At 39.5% G+C, this 18,839-nt stretch overlaps 3 protein-coding genes and 1 long non-coding RNA gene across 6 annotated transcripts; 3 read left to right on the top strand and 1 right to left on the bottom strand.

The window, feature by feature from the left end:
• The first annotated feature begins 4,205 nt into the window (after positions 1-4,205).
• LOC123475241 lies at positions 4,206-4,653 on the top strand. The gene is made up of 2 exons (XR_006650062.1): positions 4,206-4,446; positions 4,591-4,653. It is a non-coding gene; the product is annotated as an uncharacterized LOC123475241 (long non-coding RNA).
• Positions 4,654-9,149: 4,496 nt separating this feature from the next.
• On the top strand, positions 9,150-12,041 carry LOC116930847 (F-box/LRR-repeat protein 7). Of its 3 annotated transcripts, none has more exons than XM_032938264.2 (10): positions 9,150-9,434; positions 9,518-9,712; positions 9,799-10,341; positions 10,407-10,695; positions 10,754-10,923; positions 10,984-11,076; positions 11,138-11,249; positions 11,320-11,429; positions 11,504-11,644; positions 11,714-12,041. In XM_032938264.2, exons 1-10 carry the CDS (start codon positions 9,411-9,413, stop codon positions 11,882-11,884), a joined length of 1,848 nt encoding a protein of 615 aa, XP_032794155.2. In that variant the 5' UTR covers positions 9,150-9,410; the 3' UTR covers positions 11,885-12,041. The 3 variants fall into 3 exon arrangements, with proteins under 3 accessions (XP_032794155.2, XP_045033545.1, XP_045033548.1); XM_045177610.1 differs by having other exon boundaries at positions 9,205-9,434; positions 10,407-10,671; XM_045177613.1 differs by having other exon boundaries at positions 9,208-9,434; positions 9,555-9,712.
• On the bottom strand, positions 11,971-14,031 carry LOC116930862 (protein O-glucosyltransferase 2). The gene is made up of 7 exons (XM_032938288.2): positions 13,843-14,031; positions 13,653-13,782; positions 13,309-13,593; positions 13,000-13,247; positions 12,699-12,936; positions 12,323-12,622; positions 11,971-12,256 (listed from the first exon to the last, which is right to left on the bottom strand). The coding sequence occupies exons 1-7, from the start codon at positions 14,016-14,018 to the stop codon at positions 12,125-12,127; spliced, it is 1,509 nt and encodes a 502-aa protein (XP_032794179.2). The 5' UTR covers positions 14,019-14,031; the 3' UTR covers positions 11,971-12,124.
• Positions 14,032-14,119: 88 nt separating this feature from the next.
• Positions 14,120-16,954, top strand: LOC116930841. The gene is made up of 5 exons (XM_032938251.2): positions 14,120-14,265; positions 14,562-15,094; positions 15,158-15,295; positions 15,359-16,095; positions 16,157-16,954. Exons 1-5 carry the CDS (start codon positions 14,211-14,213, stop codon positions 16,728-16,730), a joined length of 2,037 nt encoding a protein of 678 aa, XP_032794142.2. The 5' UTR covers positions 14,120-14,210; the 3' UTR covers positions 16,731-16,954.
• Positions 16,955-18,839: the final 1,885 nt, after the last annotated feature.

Raw genomic sequence — 18,839 nt, 5'->3', positions numbered from 1 at the left:
GAGAGAACCAACAGGACACTGAGGGGGCTGCTGTGTGGGTGGTGTATTTTTGAAGTGGCCACACTGGAGAAGCAGAAGACGGTATGGGCGTGCTGCAGGTGATGTAGAGTGTGTTCATCTGCGACATGACGGACCACAAGTAACTCTTGGTCTTGTTTGTAGTAATAGTCCCACATCGTGTACAAGAGTATAAACATATGACGTTTCTGATCGCTTCAAAACTGTACCGACATACAAGGAGGCAACGTGCAAGTGTTATACAATAACCGCTGTCGCCATACGAGTGCTGCGTGCGCTTGAATGAGCTGAAATTGGAACGCCTAATCGAAATGTCAGGCTCAACGAGCTTTGGTGACGCGGGCACGTCGCAATGACAACAGAACAGAAGCGCCGCTTTTCAGGTGCTCGTGCTGTTCTAAATGGTGGAACGATCGAGGGAATCGAGTTGCGGCTACCCGATAGATATCAAGTCCCAACTCGATTGAGAAGATGTTGATGATTCACAAAAGAAACGGCGTTATAGGATAACCAATCTAACGAGAGCCCCTCGAAGCGAAAATTTGATGGGCAAAGAGTAGAGCGCGGAGGACGCCGGCAACGTTTTCTTTCTTGCCTACACCAGCCGAGTGATTGTTGCTTTGCCGTCAGTCAATAGGCTGAACTAATTAGATTCGCTTTTGTCTCTTCTCATTAATTTGGAACATTTCAGTGTGCCAAGACCATTCTCTTCATCGTCACATCAGCCACAGCCGCACTACCAAAGTTTTGCCGTCTCAATCCCGACAGCTAATGTCATTGTCTCGCAAAGAAACCATTCAACTCTCCCGATAATAATAATAATAATAGTAATTTCAACAGCTGTAAATGTAGTGGACTAGGCATGCACACAAAGACCTTATAGCCTATTTTGCATACATACATCATCAGCATGGCTCCGTAAATTAACATTTGACTGAAAATCTATCCAGGCCGTGGTTGGCCGGACAACGCCGGCTTTCATCGTCTCGACACATTGGGTCCTAAAAGCACGCCACAGTTTCAGTGGTGCCCCAGCAGCAGTTCTGTATGAGTAACAGACCTGTTGACTACATCTATATGCGTCACCTCGTGCCACATTGAAACAAGATGTGGCATTTCTTTCTTGTACAAAAAACAGCCATTCATCACGTCGAGGGGATGACAAACTGTATAAGAATAGAATAAAAGGTGCAAACAGGAGAGTCAAAATTTAACTAAAAAAGGAAGAAATACTATGTATATATAAGCTAATGACTTGCTACGGAAACGAGGGGGGGGAAATGCTTCAAACGGAAAAGGGCAAAAAGTCAAATAGGACCGAAAAATAACTGACAATATACATTTAAGGTAGCAAGAGTTCTGATGGCGTCCCTCCCAACAGCCACTCAAACAAGAAAAGAGAGAAATAATACTGTTGAATAGAGTCTTGTCGGGGCCGAGTTCAGTACTTGACGACTCGGTCAACACCACAAAGAAAAAGATGAGCTAAAGTGGGTACGTTCTCTCTCTTTCTTCTCTCTTTGAACGACACAACCGCCGCCGCCACACAGGGACGCTCCCTTCTTCAAACTAAATGGAAAAAAGAACTCTTTTTTTCTTTCGGTTGTGTTTCTGACACTCTTTTTTTTTTCCCCATCTCTTCCCCGGTTTCGGGGATTTTAACTTTTCGTGTGTTTGTGCTCCACGATGGATGATCGGGAGTGCGTGATTTTTTGTGTCCAGTCATTGAGCGCATAACCTTCGTCCACACGTATTTGCCCATTGCATCGATTTACCGCTTGGCTGTGTCAACCAGAATTTTGTTTTGTTTTTTAAAAAATTCTATTTGAATTCTCTTCAGAACTTGCGGCTGTTACGTTAACGTTACGACGCAGAGTTAGACATCAGACTCTTCATATTTATCTTGTTACATACCTCTTTACTTCGTCTGTGTTTTTCTTTTTCCCGGCGATGTTGTCATCATTTCGCTTCTCATCTCTTTGACTAAAAAGAAATTGGGGATTTCCATATGCAGCGACGTCTCTTCTGTACTATTATATGGTCAGTAACGTACCACCATGCAGCAGTATTGAACCAGCACAAATAACACACTGGACGATCTCTTTATAGTATATGCCCTGGCGAGACATTTCGATTCCATCGGCACACACAACACTTTTGCGCTCTGGGTATATTGCGTCCGGAAAAAAAGGGGGAATAAAAGAAGGACATTATTATACCACTATATAATACAAAGATAAGAAGGCACTTTAAAATGAGGGGAGTAAAAAGAAAAAAACCGACAACAGCAGCAGTCGGCAGAAGTTGTACATTGGCGTCCATAATGCCGCCGCGGTTGACCCAGCGAGTCTAAACTCTAAAATTCAACGATTAAAATTCAACAATGAATCGCTTTTTTTGCTTGGCTTGAATTTAAAAGTGAAAAAAAAAAGGGTGAAAAAGAAATAATGGTAATAAAAAAGAGAGACGTCTTGCGTGGTGTTGACAGTGCGATTTGAAAGACCAATAGCAAAAACGGGACGGCTCTTTTTGATTTGTTCATGTTTGGCTCCCTTTATATATATATCAATATATACACGCCGGACGGCGTCCGTGCGTGTGTATGACTGGGTTATAGGCTAACATCCACCTTTTTTTTTTTTAAACTGAAATAAAATAAATAAAAAGATGTTTATATGTGTACACGTCTGGCCGTCTCTCTTATTATTCTTCGAGACTGGGAACATTCACAATAGAATTTTGAAAATCACTCCCTCTCCCTACTTCTTTTTCGTCCCAACGCATTACTAACATATAAATACATCATTTTATGCCTTTTTCCCTTTTGTACACCATCGCTCTCCCTTCTCTATTTGTGCCACCCAACTATACTATAGACACTCATCACCCTCGACGCTCTTCTCATTCTTTACAATAAACACGAATGGGTGGGGGGGCGCTTTCATTCACCAGATATTTTGCCCAGCAATCTTTCCGTAACCGGATTTCAATATGAAAATTCGAATATTGATGGAGAAACAAACAGCTAGTTTGGATTTGATAGACAGAAAGGGGAAAAAAATGGGTGATAGATAAACATATTGTCACTCCCTTCAGTTGTGCAGCTAACGACCCCCTACACTCGTACAGTAACTAATTCTTGGTGTGGAGGCTATATGGTTACGAGGCCTAATTTGATAGGGCAGGATTTCCGGATATTCATCTTTTTCGAGATATAGTGGTACACTGTATTCTCTCTTTTCTTATCTTTTTATTTGACTGAACGTGTATACACGGATCGAAGGAATTCAAAAAAGATGCAGAATGGTATATACGCGATGGAAACAAAAGTCGACGTTCCGGTGGGTCCAAAATCCGTGATGTCAATGCCCAGCGACTCATCAGAGAATGGGAAAAAGATACGCTACGGGCATATTGTATTTTAGTCATGATAACGTTACCCAGAGTAGGCAGTTGGGACAGTGCATTTTTTAAAAGCGAGACACCACTGCCACTTTCCGGATGTGTGAAGGGGCCCTTAACAAATAGAATGTCTAATCTGAAACATCCCTGTTTTGAACTGTCCAAACACTGATCTCCAAATTTCTCAAATTCCCGATTGGGATTCTGTCTAGATGAGCTCATGAGTACACCATCGACCCTGATTTTTACGATATTTATCTCAATAGATGTTGTTATAATTATCTCATTAGATGGCGTTAGCTGTTTCCCGAAAGGGATTCTATCAAAACTCGTATATTCCCAACCCACTTATCAGGCACCCATACCCTTCTACAACGACCGGTGTACCGACCGACACTTTTTCTGAGACTTTACCCCAGAGATGGCGCTGATGGCGCGGCGATTTCAGGGGTGTCGGCACTAATCTCTCGTTCGTTTTTTTTATTTTCGATGCTGTGCCACTGAGATTGGTCTCCTTTTGAAGAGGAAATAATGCAGAAGCTCGCGGTTGAGTCCCCGTTTTTATCGGCTGAACGACGAAGAAGTGTGAAGCAGTTTAGTCGGCCAACTCGAGTCGATTTCAGGGTCTCGTACGTATCCTTTCTTATTTTAGACGCTGTGTTGCAAAACTTGACATCGTCTTGTAGAGGAGATAACGTGGAGATTAACAAACGGGTCGTGTCAATTATCGGCTCAACGATAAAGGAACGCGGAGCAATCTAAGAGCGACTCGAAGTTTTGGGAGATTTTTTTTCAGAGAGATGGCGCATCGGTCATGAAGATAGGGAATAATCGGGCCGCGAAGTTATTTTTCAAGGCGAGGCTTTGTGCGTCGCCCGGCCACGGACAGGTTTTTCCGCAGGCCGTGTGAGCTCCATTGTTTCGATCATGGTCGTCTACATAAAAAGGGGCAACTTCGATTTCAACTTTAGCAGGTAGCATGGAGCAGTTCAGTTAGAATCTTAGTTGGCGATTTATCTGATATCAGTAAGTATATGTTGATCTTCTGTATCAATTTAATTGTATGTGTATACATTTAGTTGTATATGTTAGTCAAAAAGCCAGAATGACATTCTCGTAATTTTATGATGACATTGTAATCGTTAATATTTTTCTACTTCTTGGAACAAGGAACATAGGATGTCTTGATGCCAACCAAGTGTCATTGGAAAGAATGCAAAAAGATGTTAAAGGTATTTGACGAATGTGTAATTATCTTAGTAAAGTGACTTATTTGGTATTCTTGAATTGGCAGGAAAAACCTAAAGCTGGAGAACTATACATTTGTTTCTCGTTACTAGTTTGGTAAATTGGTAAAATGGAATGACACATGACCTGTTACTTTGGATCAATTATTTTCACAAGGAAGATTGATTCCACAATCTTCCACTTCTCAGACAGACACCCATCCACACAGGATGGGTGATAGATGATATGAAGAGTTGATTAATTAAAAAATTTATATTTTAGTTTATTGATTGCAGAGTCAGAGAACAATGTGTGGAATTTGATATTCTAGCCCTCGAAACCCCAGCTTTCCTTCTGCTTCAACAAGGCATTAAAGAAATTATAATTTCGGGAGGTAAACATTGAAACCCAAAACAAATCAGACATTTTTTAGCTGGCTTTTTTGCTTAATTTTATTATTAAACTTAACTTTTGCAAACATGAAGTGTACACACATGTTTAGGGTCAAGTTAACGAAATGGTTGAGTTGAGTCAAATATGAATTTTACATTACTTTTGAACAGGTCCCAGTGGGGCATCCCAGTTTACGCAGCGAGATGCCCCACAATACGACCCAGCAATCTTTATTACTTTCGGTCTTCCACTGCCGGGAATTTGTTACGCATGCAAATACTCAACAGGGAATAAGGTAACCAATTCTGTTTTATATAAAATTTTTTCTATTCAAATTATTTCACAGCAGTATTCAACATGTCAGAAATAAAAATTATGCCATAAAATAACAAAAAGAGTGCCCATTGCTTAAAGGCTTAGAGACTAGGGGCAAATGGTGTTGCTGATCAATGGTGACAGCGTCGATAAGGTTGCAGAAGGGTTGCGTTGCGTCGCAAAATCTTCGCGTCCTATTAATTCCGCCATTGCTGATACTGAACGCCTTTTTATCGGAGTCTAGTTCCATCCTGAAGCGGATTTAACTAAAACGGCATGTTGGATTCCTTTCCATTGAGTGCGAAACATTGATCTTGATGGCTGGTGTAAAAATTACAGGACGAAAAATGTTGCATAACTTCTGGTTCGACAACTGTGAATTGCAAGGTTTCACATTGGAGAAACGCGAGCAGCATCATCGGGTATCTAAAGATACTTTTCCGGATCGTTCAGAATCTCATTATTTGCCGCGTTGGTATGAGATTAATGGATACATCTCCCTGTCACATCACAAAATCTACGGTTTATAATTTTTATCCTATGACCGAGTTCTTTTACAGACAGTGGCTTCTTGTTTTCTCTTCATACCAGCGATCAGATTTGATGCTTCCAATAGTTTTGAGTTGTTAGAGCAAGTTTGACTTTCTACCATGCTTCCACCAACGTGCATCGTCGCCAAACTTTGTCGTTGTATCGGACTTCCAATCCGGAAGAAAAACGTCGAATTATTGGCGATACGTTTGTCAAAGTGGAAGATAGAACGATTTAAATCTCACTTGGAATACTTACTTCTCAGACAAGGTAGCTACCTTCTTTTTTTTTTGTCGTTGCATGTAAGACTATATTGCCTGTCATCATAAATGAAAATCATACAGGTACTTCGAGGCTGGATTTAATTGAGTCCACTTAGCATATGGCTTCTTCGCGTGGTTTGTCAATCCGAATCATTTGCGCCGAAGAACTGTTCATGGAAGCTGGTTTCGGTAAGATGCATTCAAGAGATGTCGTTTTTGGCCGGGGGAAGGCTATACCCTTCCCACTTGAAAATCACGGAAATCAGGTTTATTTTTCTATTTGTCTTATAGTTTTTGGTTTAAACGTTAAAAACCATAAATTAAGTTGGTGCGCTAACAGCACTGTTTTCGTTAATTTTAAAAACGGCTAGTTTAACGAGAAAACCAATGACGAAATCGAAATCAGCGTTCAATTTCGATTATGCCGTGTGATTTTTGGATAATTTCAAGAGATGTCGTTTTTGGCTGATTTTGACAAAAGTAGGAAGGCTATACCCTTCCCACTTTTTCATTTTTGGCCAAATTTCAAATTTTGCTTAAAATACATGATTTCGATTCAGAATGGTATGAAAATCACGGAAATCAGGTTTATTTTTCTGTTGGTCTTATAGTTTTTGGTTTAAACGTTAAAAACTATAAATTAAGTTGGTGCGCTAACAGCACTGTTTTCGTTAATTTTAAAAACGGCTAGTTTAACGAGAAAACCGATGACGAAATCGAAATCAGCGTTCAATTTCGATTATGCCGTGTGATTTTTGGATAATTTCAAGAGATGTCGTTTTTGGCCGATTTTGACAAAAGTAGGAAGGCTATACCCTTCCCACTTTTTCATTTTTGGCCAAATTTCAAATTTTGCTTAAAATACATGATTTCGATTCAGAATGGTATGAAAATCACGGAAATCAGGTTTATTTTTCTGTTTATCTTATAGTTTTTTATATAAACGTTAAAAACCAAAAATTAAGTTAGAGCGCTAACAGCACTGTTTTCGTTAATTTTTAAAACGGCTAGTTTAACGAGAAAACCAATGACGAATTCGAAATCAGCGTTCAATTTCGATTATGCCGTGTGATTTTTGCATAATTTCAAGAGATGTCCTTTTTGGCCGATTTTGACAAAAGTAGGAAGGCTATACCCTTCCCACTTTTTCATTTTTGGCCAAATTTCAAATTTTGCTTAAAATACATGATTTCGATTCAGAATTGAATGCAAATCACGGAAATCAGGTTTATTTTTCTGTTTATCTTATAGTTTTTTATATAAACGTTAAAAACCAAAAATTAAGTTGGTGCGCTAACAGCACTGTTTTCGTTAATTTTTAAAACGGCTAGTTTAACGAGAAAACCAATGACGAAATCGAAATCAGCGTTCAATTTCGATTATGCCGCGTGATTTTTGGATAATTTCAAGAGATGTCGTTTTTGGCCGATTTTGACAAAAGTAGGAAGGCTATACCCTTCCCACTTTTTCATTTTTGGCCAAATTTCAAATTTTGCTTAAAATACATGATTTCGATTCAGAATAGTATAAAAATCACGGAAATCAGGTTTATTTTTCTGTTGGTCTTATAGTTTTTGGTTTAAACGTTAAAAACTATAAATTAAGTTGGTGCGCTAACAGCACTGTTTTCGTTAATTTTAAAAACGGCTAGTTTAACGAGAAAACCAATGACGAAATCGAAATCAGCGTTCAATTTTGATTATGCCGTGTGATTTTTGGATAATTTCAAGAGATGTCGTTTTTGGCCGATTTTGACAAAAGTAGGAAGGCTATACCCTTCCCACTTTTTCATTTTTGGCCAAATTTCAAATTTTGCTTAAAATACATGATTTCGATTCAGAATGGTATGAAAATCACGGAAATCAGGTTTATTTTTCTGTTTATCTTATAGTTTTTTATATAAACGTTAAAAACCAAAAATTAAGTTAGAGCGCTAACAGCACTGTTTTCGTTAATTTTTAAAACGGCTAGTTTAACGAGAAAACCAATGACGAATTCGAAATCAGCGTTCAATTTCGATTATGCCGTGTGATTTTTGCATAATTTCAAGAGATGTCCTTTTTGGCCGATTTTGACAAAAGTAGGAAGGCTATACCCTTCCCACTTTTTCATTTTTGGCCAAATTTCAAATTTTGCTTAAAATACATGATTTCGATTCAGAATTGAATGCAAATCACGGAAATCAGGTTTATTTTTCTGTTTATCTTATAGTTTTTTATATAAACGTTAAAAACCAAAAATTAAGTTGGTGCGCTAACAGCACTGTTTTCGTTAATTTTTAAAACGGCTAGTTTAACGAGAAAACCAATGACGAAATCGAAATCAGCGTTCAATTTCGATTATGCCGTGTGATTTTTGGATAATTTCAAGAGATGTCGTTTTTGGCCGATTTTGACAAAAGTAGGAAGGCTATACCCTTCCCACTTTTTCATTTTTGGCCAAATTTCAAATTTTGCTTAAAATACATGATTTCGATTCAGAATGGTATGAAAATCACGGAAATCAGGTTTATTTTTCTGTTGGTCTTATAGTTTTTGGTTTAAACGTTAAAAACCAAAAATTAAGTTGGTGCGCTAACAGCACTGTTTTCGTTAATTTTAAAAACGGCTAGTTTAACGAGAAAACCAATGATGAAATCGAAATCAGCGTTCAATTTCGATTATGCCGTGTGATTTTTGGATAATTTCAAGAGATGTCGTTTTTGGCTGATTTTGACAAAAGTAGGAAGGCTATACCCTTCCCACTTTTTCATTTTTGGCCAAATTTCAAATTTTGCTTAAAATACATGATTTCGATTCAGAATTGAATGCAAATCACGGAAATCAGGTTTATTTTTCTGTTGGTCTTATAGTTTTTGGTCTAAACGTTAAAAACCATAAATTAAGTTGGTCCGCTAACAGCACTGTTTTCGTTAATTTTTAAAACGGCTAGTTTAACGAGAAAACCAATGACGAAATCGAAATCAGTGTTCAATTTCGATTATGCCGTGTGATTTTTGGATAATTTCAAAAGATGTCGTTTTTTGCCGATTTTGACAAAAGTAGGAAGTACGGTTGCCGCGATTCAAGAGCAACTACAGCCCAACCCTATCGAGAACTTGCCGAACGGAGTGAGGGCCCTAGTGTTACGCCATTTTGTGACCGATTTAAATTTTAGTTTGAGGATTTGCCAGCAGGTGGCGTGGAAACGAAATCACGTGGTGTTTTAAAGTCCAGTCTGCTGCCAGTCTCAAAACATTCGGAAATAACTATCTCGGTTGTGATGGCTGACCAATTACCTCTTGAAGTGAGTCAGAGAAAATGTTTTTTGTTTCTTGTTTTCCGCTTCTCCTTTTTTCTGAAATTCATTTAAGCTCTTGCACTTATTAGATAATCGAAAAGATCTTGAAATATCTTAAACCTTCAGATCGCTTGACCGCTTCAACGGTATGTTTGTTGTGGTATGAAGCCTCTTTGACCATGTCTCTGTGGAAGGATGTAGTTCTTACTTTCGAAAACTCTTTGGATGACGCTGCCTGTGTGTTCCAATGGACAAGAAAACCTGTGCAGCATGTAAAAATTAAGGTATACCTGAAACACTTGTGCATTTAAAGTCACATATAGTTTACTATTACTAATGCAAACAATTATAAAAAATGAATACCTTACAGGAAATAAATTTCAGTGCCAGCATCCCTGGTCTGTTTGAATTCTGGAGTCAAATCAGTCAAAATCTCTTGTCATTAGAAATACATGGAAGTTATATAACAGAGGCCAATCTATTGAACCTCCTTTTACAATGCCAGTCATTGGAGAGCCTGCATTTTCACAACTGCCGTGATACTTTCATTACTGGAAAACTTTTCAGCAATGACCTAGTCTTGTCCCACATTAAACTAGCCATGCCAAATTTAAAGAAACTTGCTTTCTCAGAAAACAGTTCTTATTTCTCTGATGCCCTCCTTGATCGATTCATGGCCTTAGTTGTCAATCTGACATATTTAAGTTTCTCAGGAACTACCATATCCTTCCATCCTGGAATAAACAAGAAATTTTATTCAAAAAACAATGGCAAAGAAGAGACTAAATCATCTGAATTAGTCTTAACATTTGATTGCATGTTGCAACATATTGCTAAACATTCCAAAACGGTCGAACATCTTGATTTCAGTCAAACGCTAATAGATGACAAAGCGTGCATCGCCTTGTCGAAGGTATAAACATGTAAATATAATAAGTAATTTTAGATACATTCTGACGCATCCGTTTTCGAAAATAGGTAGCTGGCCTAAAACTCTATAGCCTCATATTGCGTAGCTGCGAAGTAAGTGGCCCGGGAATTAGTGGCCTTTGTGCTACCCAATCAACTTTAACCGAACTCGATATTAGTTCTTGCCGTCGAATTACCGACAATGCTTTAAGTAGCATCTGCTCTTTACTACCCAATTTACAAAAGCTCTCGATTCAAAATTGCCGTGCAGTAACTGACATGGGAATCTCCTACTTAAGCCAGTTATGTTGCCTTTGGTACGTCAATCTGCAAGGTCTTCAACATATAACCTCCTTAGGTGAATCTCTGCTAAAATGTGCTAAGAGTATTTAAAATTTTGTAACCGGGGCTTAAAGGTGTCGAAAACGGGCTGCTTTCTAAACGGAACGAAACACTTACGCAAATCAACCTTAGCAACACCAGAGTGACGGAGGAAACATTGCATCAGTTGGCGAAGAATTCTCCATTTCTAACGCACCTCAATCTTACTTCTTGTAAAATGGCGGTTTCAGACTCCAGTCTCCGGGTAGCTATCAGAACGGAAATCTTATTTTACATTTGCCGTAACTTATTCTCAATTGGTAAGGTCGTTCTAAACTCGCTGCTGCATTTGCGTGAACTCCTTCTCGATTGGTGCATTTCTCTCACTGATGGCGGTTTTGATACATCAAATTTAACGGTGTAGTTTTCAAATAGGATTTGTCAATTCTGGCCATTTTTTAAATCAGCGCTTGTCACAGGTGACCAATCCTGCTATCCAAGAAGACGGAAATTTCCGAGATTTACCGCTTGAAGTTCCAAGTAGCAAACTACAAGAAAACTGTACACTGGCAGATTTCTTCAGCTTTTCAGGTTTGGCACATTATGTCGGATCTGGTTCTCGTAAGTAGAGTTTATAAATAAAAAATAAAATTTGTTTTAGGTCTTATTCACCTATCGGTCAGCGGATGCAACAAACTTACAGACCGAAGCTTGCAGTATGCCTTTCGATTCCGAGAATTGCGACATCTAGATTTGAATGCTTGTCCGTTGGTATACATCAACTTGAAGCTATTCTGGAGATGAGGGTTCGGTTGCGCAAACTGCAAAATTTCTTGTTTTTACAGATATCAGATACCGGGCTTGTTGCACTTAGTGAACAAAATCGCGGAATTGAAATACTAATTTTGAACTATGGCAAATTTACCGATTGTGCTATGACAAAAGCAATAAGTTACCTCTCCAGACTAAAGCGATTAAGCTTACACGTACGTATCAAAGAATAGTTATTCCTCATTGTGTTTTGTGTTTCAGTAATTTTAATCATTTCTTTCTAGGGTTGTCTAAATTTAACTAATTTAACTCTTAAAGCTATTGAGAGGTATCAATTGCGGTACCTTAGTCACCTGGATATTAGTCATTGTAGACTGATATCACTCGAATACGCATTTCTATTTCAACTTAGAATGCCCTCCATCCGCGAATTAGACACTGCCGGCCTGGAATAGTTCTATCTACCGAGAAACGTGTTTCCTCGAATGCTAGGCATCATCGTAAATCGAACTTCTTTGGAAGTTTTCAGTTAAATGAAAAGTATGTGTAAAAGCAAAGTGTATTATATACCTGTTATTGTTTTCTGGAATAAAAACCACTACATGCAGTAAAGGTTGAAGATTCAAAAACGTAATCAGTTTTTCCTGATTACTTTGGCACTTGGTTAGCGTAAGCTGCGCGAAAATGGCTCCCCTTCATAGTTCCATATGGGTTACTTCCTTCAAACACTGGCAGCTCCCCAGCCGCTTGTCCGTAGAATTAGACGGCTTAACTAAAGTCATTTGGTCAAGAACACGAACGGGATTTTTGAGTTTCTGGCTCCATTTCTACAGTAAGACAAAAGAGAAAATGCTAATTTAAAGATCAAATATCTAGTTAGTGCGCAAAAAAACCTTAAAAAGGGTGGCGTGATAACAAATAATATCTTTTGGCAAAAGATGACTCCTGGCATACTGCCTTCCATTAGCACCGATTTGTCGAACTTCTTCGTCGTGAGTCTTTGCCCATTTTATCACCTCAACCAGGTCGCTGAGGTCTGCCTTGATCGGAATATAATGCACTCTCGGTTTGAGGTCACTATAAAAGTGCTCATAGTATTCGGAATCTTGCTTGAACACTACAGCATCGCCGGCCAAAAGGTAGGGGAAGCGATATGCTGCTACTGTACCATCTATGTTCAACTGGTACTTGTACTAAAACCAGATATGAATGGATGAAGTTCCTTCTGAATGAAAACGAATTTCTGGAGTAATGAACAACAAAAGTTACATCAAAGAATTTGAAGAAGGAAATGTGGTCCTCTTTCGGTCCGTATGTCTTCTCTTCGTCCCGAAAGAAAAAGAAGTTGGTTAGAGAAGCATTAATTAATTCAGGATGCCGACGTGAGAGTTTAACTAAGTTAAGGCGTTCCCGACGTGAATCTCTTCCTCTCCAGAAAGCCTTATCTTGTTTGTTTTCCCACCTTATTTCCGGATTGGACTGTACAGATAACATGTCCAACGTTACCCTGTAGAAAAGTAGTAAAAGTCAGTTTTTTTTCTTTTCACAGAAAGCAAAGCAGTTTTAGAACCTTCCCATACACTCCAAGGAGGCTTCCGTGATGTCATACGTCGGCATCACAATATCGGCAGTCTCGCTTGATCCACACCAGGAGAATATCGGTATGATTGGTTCAACATTTTTCTTGACTAATGGCCAGTCTCCCAGATTTATCAAAAATTCCATGTCAGGGAGGACAGCTTTACGAGATAACGAAAGAAGTATGTTATCCATAAACATGTTGAATCCCACATGTTGACCATAACACCGACGATGAACCTTTCGATAAACATTACAATTTGCACTATGTGTTATATTAACTGTGTACAGGCCACTTTACCTTATTATTGAGAACCACATAATGGCAAAAACTGTAAGAACCTGCATGACTGAATCTCTTTATCGCTTCACTAAGAACTTGGCTGAAGTCAACATTGTGGAATCGACTAATGTCATTATCAATCTGAGCAACATCAGCTGAACATTGATAATCAGCAATCATCTCATCAATGCTGTCTAGCGGACAATCACAGGCTTCAGCATATATCCTCCCTTTATAAGTGTAGGGAGACTCAGCTAGGTGATGGCCTTTCCAGGTTACATGAATTTCCATGTCATCACAGTACTGAATGATTGGTTTTTATTGATAGATTTCTAACATAGATTATTAGTCATGGAACCCACCTGGAACATTTTGTAGCGAACAATGAAGCTTCCATCATGACGATCAAGTATCTGAGTCCATACTCTGCAAGGACCATGTTCAGATTTTCCTTTCAACTCAACAACTAGTTCAGCTTGTGAAATATTACACCTAAATCAGCAGATAAAACTGTACATGCTTTAAGGTCTACATGAAACATCTTGATGATACCTTCCTGTTGATTGTATGAAAAAATATCGGGCAGGAAGAACCACCCGATGAGGAATAATTCCTGGCCCGGTGATTAAGCACTCAGATAGCTCATTTGAAATACTTGTTGTCGGATTAATGATAATTATTAAAATACATATGCAGTTCCAGACAAACGCATATTTGAAAACTGACATTTTTTTCAGTTGAAGATAAATTTTCGTCTGCTTGACTAGTTGCTAGGCAGCGAGGAAAAATGGTTCTGTTGTTTGGCGCGTTCAAATATCAAGTGTCTGTTGCTGTTTCTGTTTCGTTGTCTGTGGTTTTACTTTTCATTAAAAGTATTTGGTTAAAGCATAATAAGTAAAAAGTGAACTTTCTCCAGCACCATGGAACGATATTTTATCCTTGTGATTGATGATGTTGACAATAAAAACGAGATAGGTAGGTTAACATTTGCTTTATCCCCTGTCGTGTCTTTGATTCCGTGAAGGTTTCCGTCCTAGCAATTCACATTTCCATTATATCACCATTTTCGTTCGTACCATGAGATATCCTTACAATAATGGGAATGTCATTACAATGTTCTTAATTTAACATTCAACAATTGAATATTTATAAGTGTGTTTATGAAAGCTTCTGTGTATGAAGGCTGAAAGTAAATGCAATGAGTTGGCATTACCTTGCTCCATAGTACCATGCCTATTATATGTTCATTAATTTTCTTTTGTTCTTTTCAGTGAAATGGAAACATGATTTTCAAATGGTGAAGGATTATCAGAGTTCTATGGTGAAATCATTTCGAGCACCAAATGCAGGGCAGTTAGTCCAGAACCAATCTACGATTCAGTGGGCTGTTTGCTTGATGAATTCTCACAAAATAATTAAAGGTTTAGGAGTTGAGGTGTTCCAGGAATTTCTTTCCAGCAGTTTCATTGCAGACATACCATCTGACCCATGGGATGAGAAGGCTTTCAATAATTTAAAGAACTACGCCATTGACATAATAATACAAAAGGAAGATTGTCCTGAATTTTGGAAATCATTGAGTCCTTGCAACAAAGTAAAGATATTTGATAAGCAGGAATTAGCCGTATCATGCATAGGTTTAAACCACCAACTGTTTTGGCGCGGTTCGCTGAAAATGAGGGATCCTCAGAATTCTGCCCATTTCAGGCATCTTGAACATGCTGAACTCAGTTATGGCTTTGACTCTCTGGATCTTCTCACAAGTCAAATAAGGGGAGAATGTTTCCCTTTTATTGCGGCACCGGTAGTATTTGTTAATCTGTAAGGTTTATGGATGATAATTTCAACCATTTCTATCCTTTAACAGAAGAAGACATTTTGTTCATTTATGGAACTGGTCGGCTCATTTGATGCCAACAGTGTACCGTTCATTTTCTATACCTCAACATCTTTGGTACTATCAGTAGAAGAAGCAGATTCGTTCTGGAAAGCAATGGATGAAAACGTAACTTTGTTATTCACTAAAAATCTAAGTTAAGTGTTAAATCAATGACGATTGTTTGAATAGGTATCATTTCTGTTTCGTCTTGACCACACAACAGAGGAAGTGGAACATCGGGGAAAGGAAACGACGTCGCAATCCGTTTATTTCTTGAGTCACTGGACCGATGGCGAGTTGAGGCTTTTTCTACTGAAAGGAGCCGATCAGCTGCAAAATATGGCAAATATTTATGTCGGACATTGTTCAACCACCGCTTTCTCAGTGCCTAAGGTTTGCTCAACGGAGCTAACCACAGTTCCGGCTGCGTCAGACTACATACGAATGGATCGATTAGAAAAAGAAATCCGGCGATTGCAGTTACATGCGGTTCAAACCTGGATCAAAGAGAATGGTTCCATTGACCCGTCTACAATGAACGAACTGTTGGACGAAGTCGCGTTGGCCGTGGCAAAACAACACCCTCGATTCACAGCCAAATTCGAGCCACAGAAAAGCGAGTGGCCGGAATTCTCAGAAGCCGAAGTTCTTAAATGGAAGCTGGAAAAGAAGATGGTTTCCGAAGTTGACCGGCCTGCCACTATGAACAATCGTTTATTACAACCCGGTTGCAATGGCCGTACCGTCTCAGTCGATGTCAACAGTTTGCTACGGTGTTTCAACAAAAAACAACAACCCAGTCGCTCTCCGAAAAAGACTCGACCTGAAAGCATCGTCTCGACACGATTGAAACCCACGTGTGATGTCGAAACGGCCCGGAGAACGGAATGGCCCTTGAGCGTCAATTTAAAATATCATGGGATCAAGTAGGTTTCTTATTATGGCGAAAGAAATTTCAAAGTATGCTAATAAGCATTATTCAATTAGTTATAATCGCAGCGTGGAAGATGAGAAAGCTGAGAAACAGCAATCTGAATACCAGGACAAGTGGGTGCCTCCCGAGACAGCTTCAGCAGCGTGGTGTAACCCATGGTCGATCAACAGTTCGACCACCTATCAGCTGTCAGCCAAAAATCGTCAGCCGGCATTAGCTTCGAGCTCTGCTGTGGCTCCAGCTCGAACGCCTCGAACTCCGAAGAAGAATCAACAACAACCCCGTGACCTAGTGCAGCTCCGCAAGTCTCCCCGGCTGCTGGCCAAAAGCGGCGGACTAACTCGAACGAGTAAGCGAACGACGACGCCTTCCAAGAAAAACAACAACGAACGAGCTGCCGCCTTCCCAAAGGACACATTCAAGCAACAGCTGAAAGCCGTCATCATTAAAGTTTTGGGAGATCAGCAGATAACGACCAAAGACCCACTCTTCCGCACCTGCGCCAACAAGCTCTCTGTGATCTGTATGGCTTTGCTGAACGATTCCAAAAGTGAAGTGACGCCCCGCCAGATGTACCAAGTTGCCAAAAGCCAAGCGAAACAGGTCCTGCAATTCGTCAAGCCTTAATGTTTTTATTTTTTAATATTAATATTATTATTTGTCTGAGAACTGCACCAGTTGAAATGTTTACGGTCTACCACACTCTCACATATATACATGTGTGTGTGTGTGTGTGTGGGTATTGTATATACTTTGAGAGTGGGAAAGCGAACGATGATGCAACTATTTGGTTGGTTGGTTGTGTATATTATTTTTCACATGAGGCCGCACAAAATACATCGTCAACCCTCTGCTTCCTCGAGATAGGAGGAGACTTTCTAAGCGGCCATCTGATAATCCAATCGGTGAAATGCAGTCGCAGTCTCGCCCCCGGTTTGCCTGCTCGGCTGCAAAACGATCTACTTGTTACTGATGATGCATGCACTTCCACAAGTTTAAAGGTTGCCCCCATTGTTTATCAACAGCTCAGAGAGCCACTAAGCATGCCAGTCTGGAATGCTGACAGTGATTGAATGAAGGATATTCGATACCGATTTCAAACTCCACCTCCCACTTCTCCGTCGAGGCTGTTTTTCGCTCAATATACCAAGCAAAAGGAAAAAGACGTTTTTCGTTACCGATGACCGAGTCGAATTCAAATCAGGCTGCTATACTCTTTTCCCACTGAGTCATTAAAAATTGTTACTTTTTTTTTTTTTTCATTTGCTATTTCCCGTCTTGTTATTGGGGGCGAAGCGGAACTGCGTGGTTAAAAAAAAAACAAAAAAACTTTGCCCTTTCCTAACCACGAAATGAACCCTGGCCGTCTCTCTCCAGCCCATTGGACTTGGTTTATACCCCATTGGTTAAACGTCTTGAGAGCGAAGGGGGGGGTTCAATAAATAAGAAAAATAAAAAATAAACCGCCCGGTGCAGATGGTGAAATGCTGTTATCTTTCCCCCCCTTTTTATTTTTTCAAAATCTATGAGATTGACTTTGACTCTGCACTTTTTAAGCGACTTTTTTTAAAGGTTGTTGGCAGCGGGTCGTGGAAGCAAAGCCAAGATTTTTTTGTGTGTGACTGGTCATCGACTTGCTCTGCTGAGAAAAGCAAAGAGACAACCAAAAAAAGAAAGAAGGTCTTTTGCATATATGTACGTGTTCCGTTTTATGTGCTTACTTAGGAGCGGCTGGTAATGCCGCGTTCAAATATTTTAACTCGAGAAAAATATATGTAGTATATGCAGAAGTAGAGGGGAAGGGAAGACGTACAACTTAAAAAATAAAAAATAAAAGATAGGAAATTGAAAAAGAGAACTTGCTGTGTCAAGTTGTTTGCTCCGTTGCTCGATAAGTAAACAAAATGCGCCCGGGTCCCGACATCCCGTCAACATCAGACAGCCGATTGGAATTTTTAAAATAGAAATGAAATTTCTTTCTCATGTCAAATCTTTTCCATCTCCTTTGACTTTTTCCAACACATTTTCTATTTCTTTTTTGCCTCTTTAAAGTGAGTTTTTAAAAGGAAAGGCACTTGACGTTGATTGCAGCGAGCCATCTGTGAATAGATGATGGAACACGATGGTGAGATGGAACAAAAGGCGAATCAATACCCATCCGACCATAAATAAATGCGACTAGGACTAGACTTCTCTTCCAAGTTACCCTTTTATATCGTCAGCAGTTTCTCCGTTCCACTAGTTTTCTGTGAAACTAAAAGTTTTTTTCCAAAAGTAGTGGCCTATCTAAGTCTCATCACAGCGTAGGACTGGAATAGACAAACACGACACACACACACACAAAAAAAAGAGACGAAAATGGATGGCAAGTCCAAAAGTCCAAGCGAAAGAGATCGTTATGTGTGCTGTCCGTCTCTTCCTGCGGCACTCGTGGCATTTTTTTCCTTCTTCCCGACAGTCCGCATAGTACATCCATCCGCCAGCAGACGTCTAAATAAAAATGGAATCATGAATAACTCGCAAGAATGTCTGCGTAGCCGCCAGCGGACGCAGACACAGCAAAATTTGCAGCAGCAGCCAAAACAAAAAAGAAGCTGCAAGCACACGCAACTTTGCAGCCAGGCATTCTCTGCGTGTATATAATATACAAGTACACCAAGAGGAAAAGAAAGAACGCCATGGAAAAATGGCTTTCTGAATCACGGCCGCGTATAGGTCGTGACGCGCTAGCAAAAG

This window comes from Daphnia magna, linkage group LG1, assembly GCF_020631705.1.
Source record: "Daphnia magna isolate NIES linkage group LG1, ASM2063170v1.1, whole genome shotgun sequence".
Taxonomy (NCBI): domain Eukaryota; kingdom Metazoa; phylum Arthropoda; class Branchiopoda; order Diplostraca; family Daphniidae; genus Daphnia; species Daphnia magna.
This window is presented reverse-complemented; position numbering and strand designations above follow the sequence as displayed.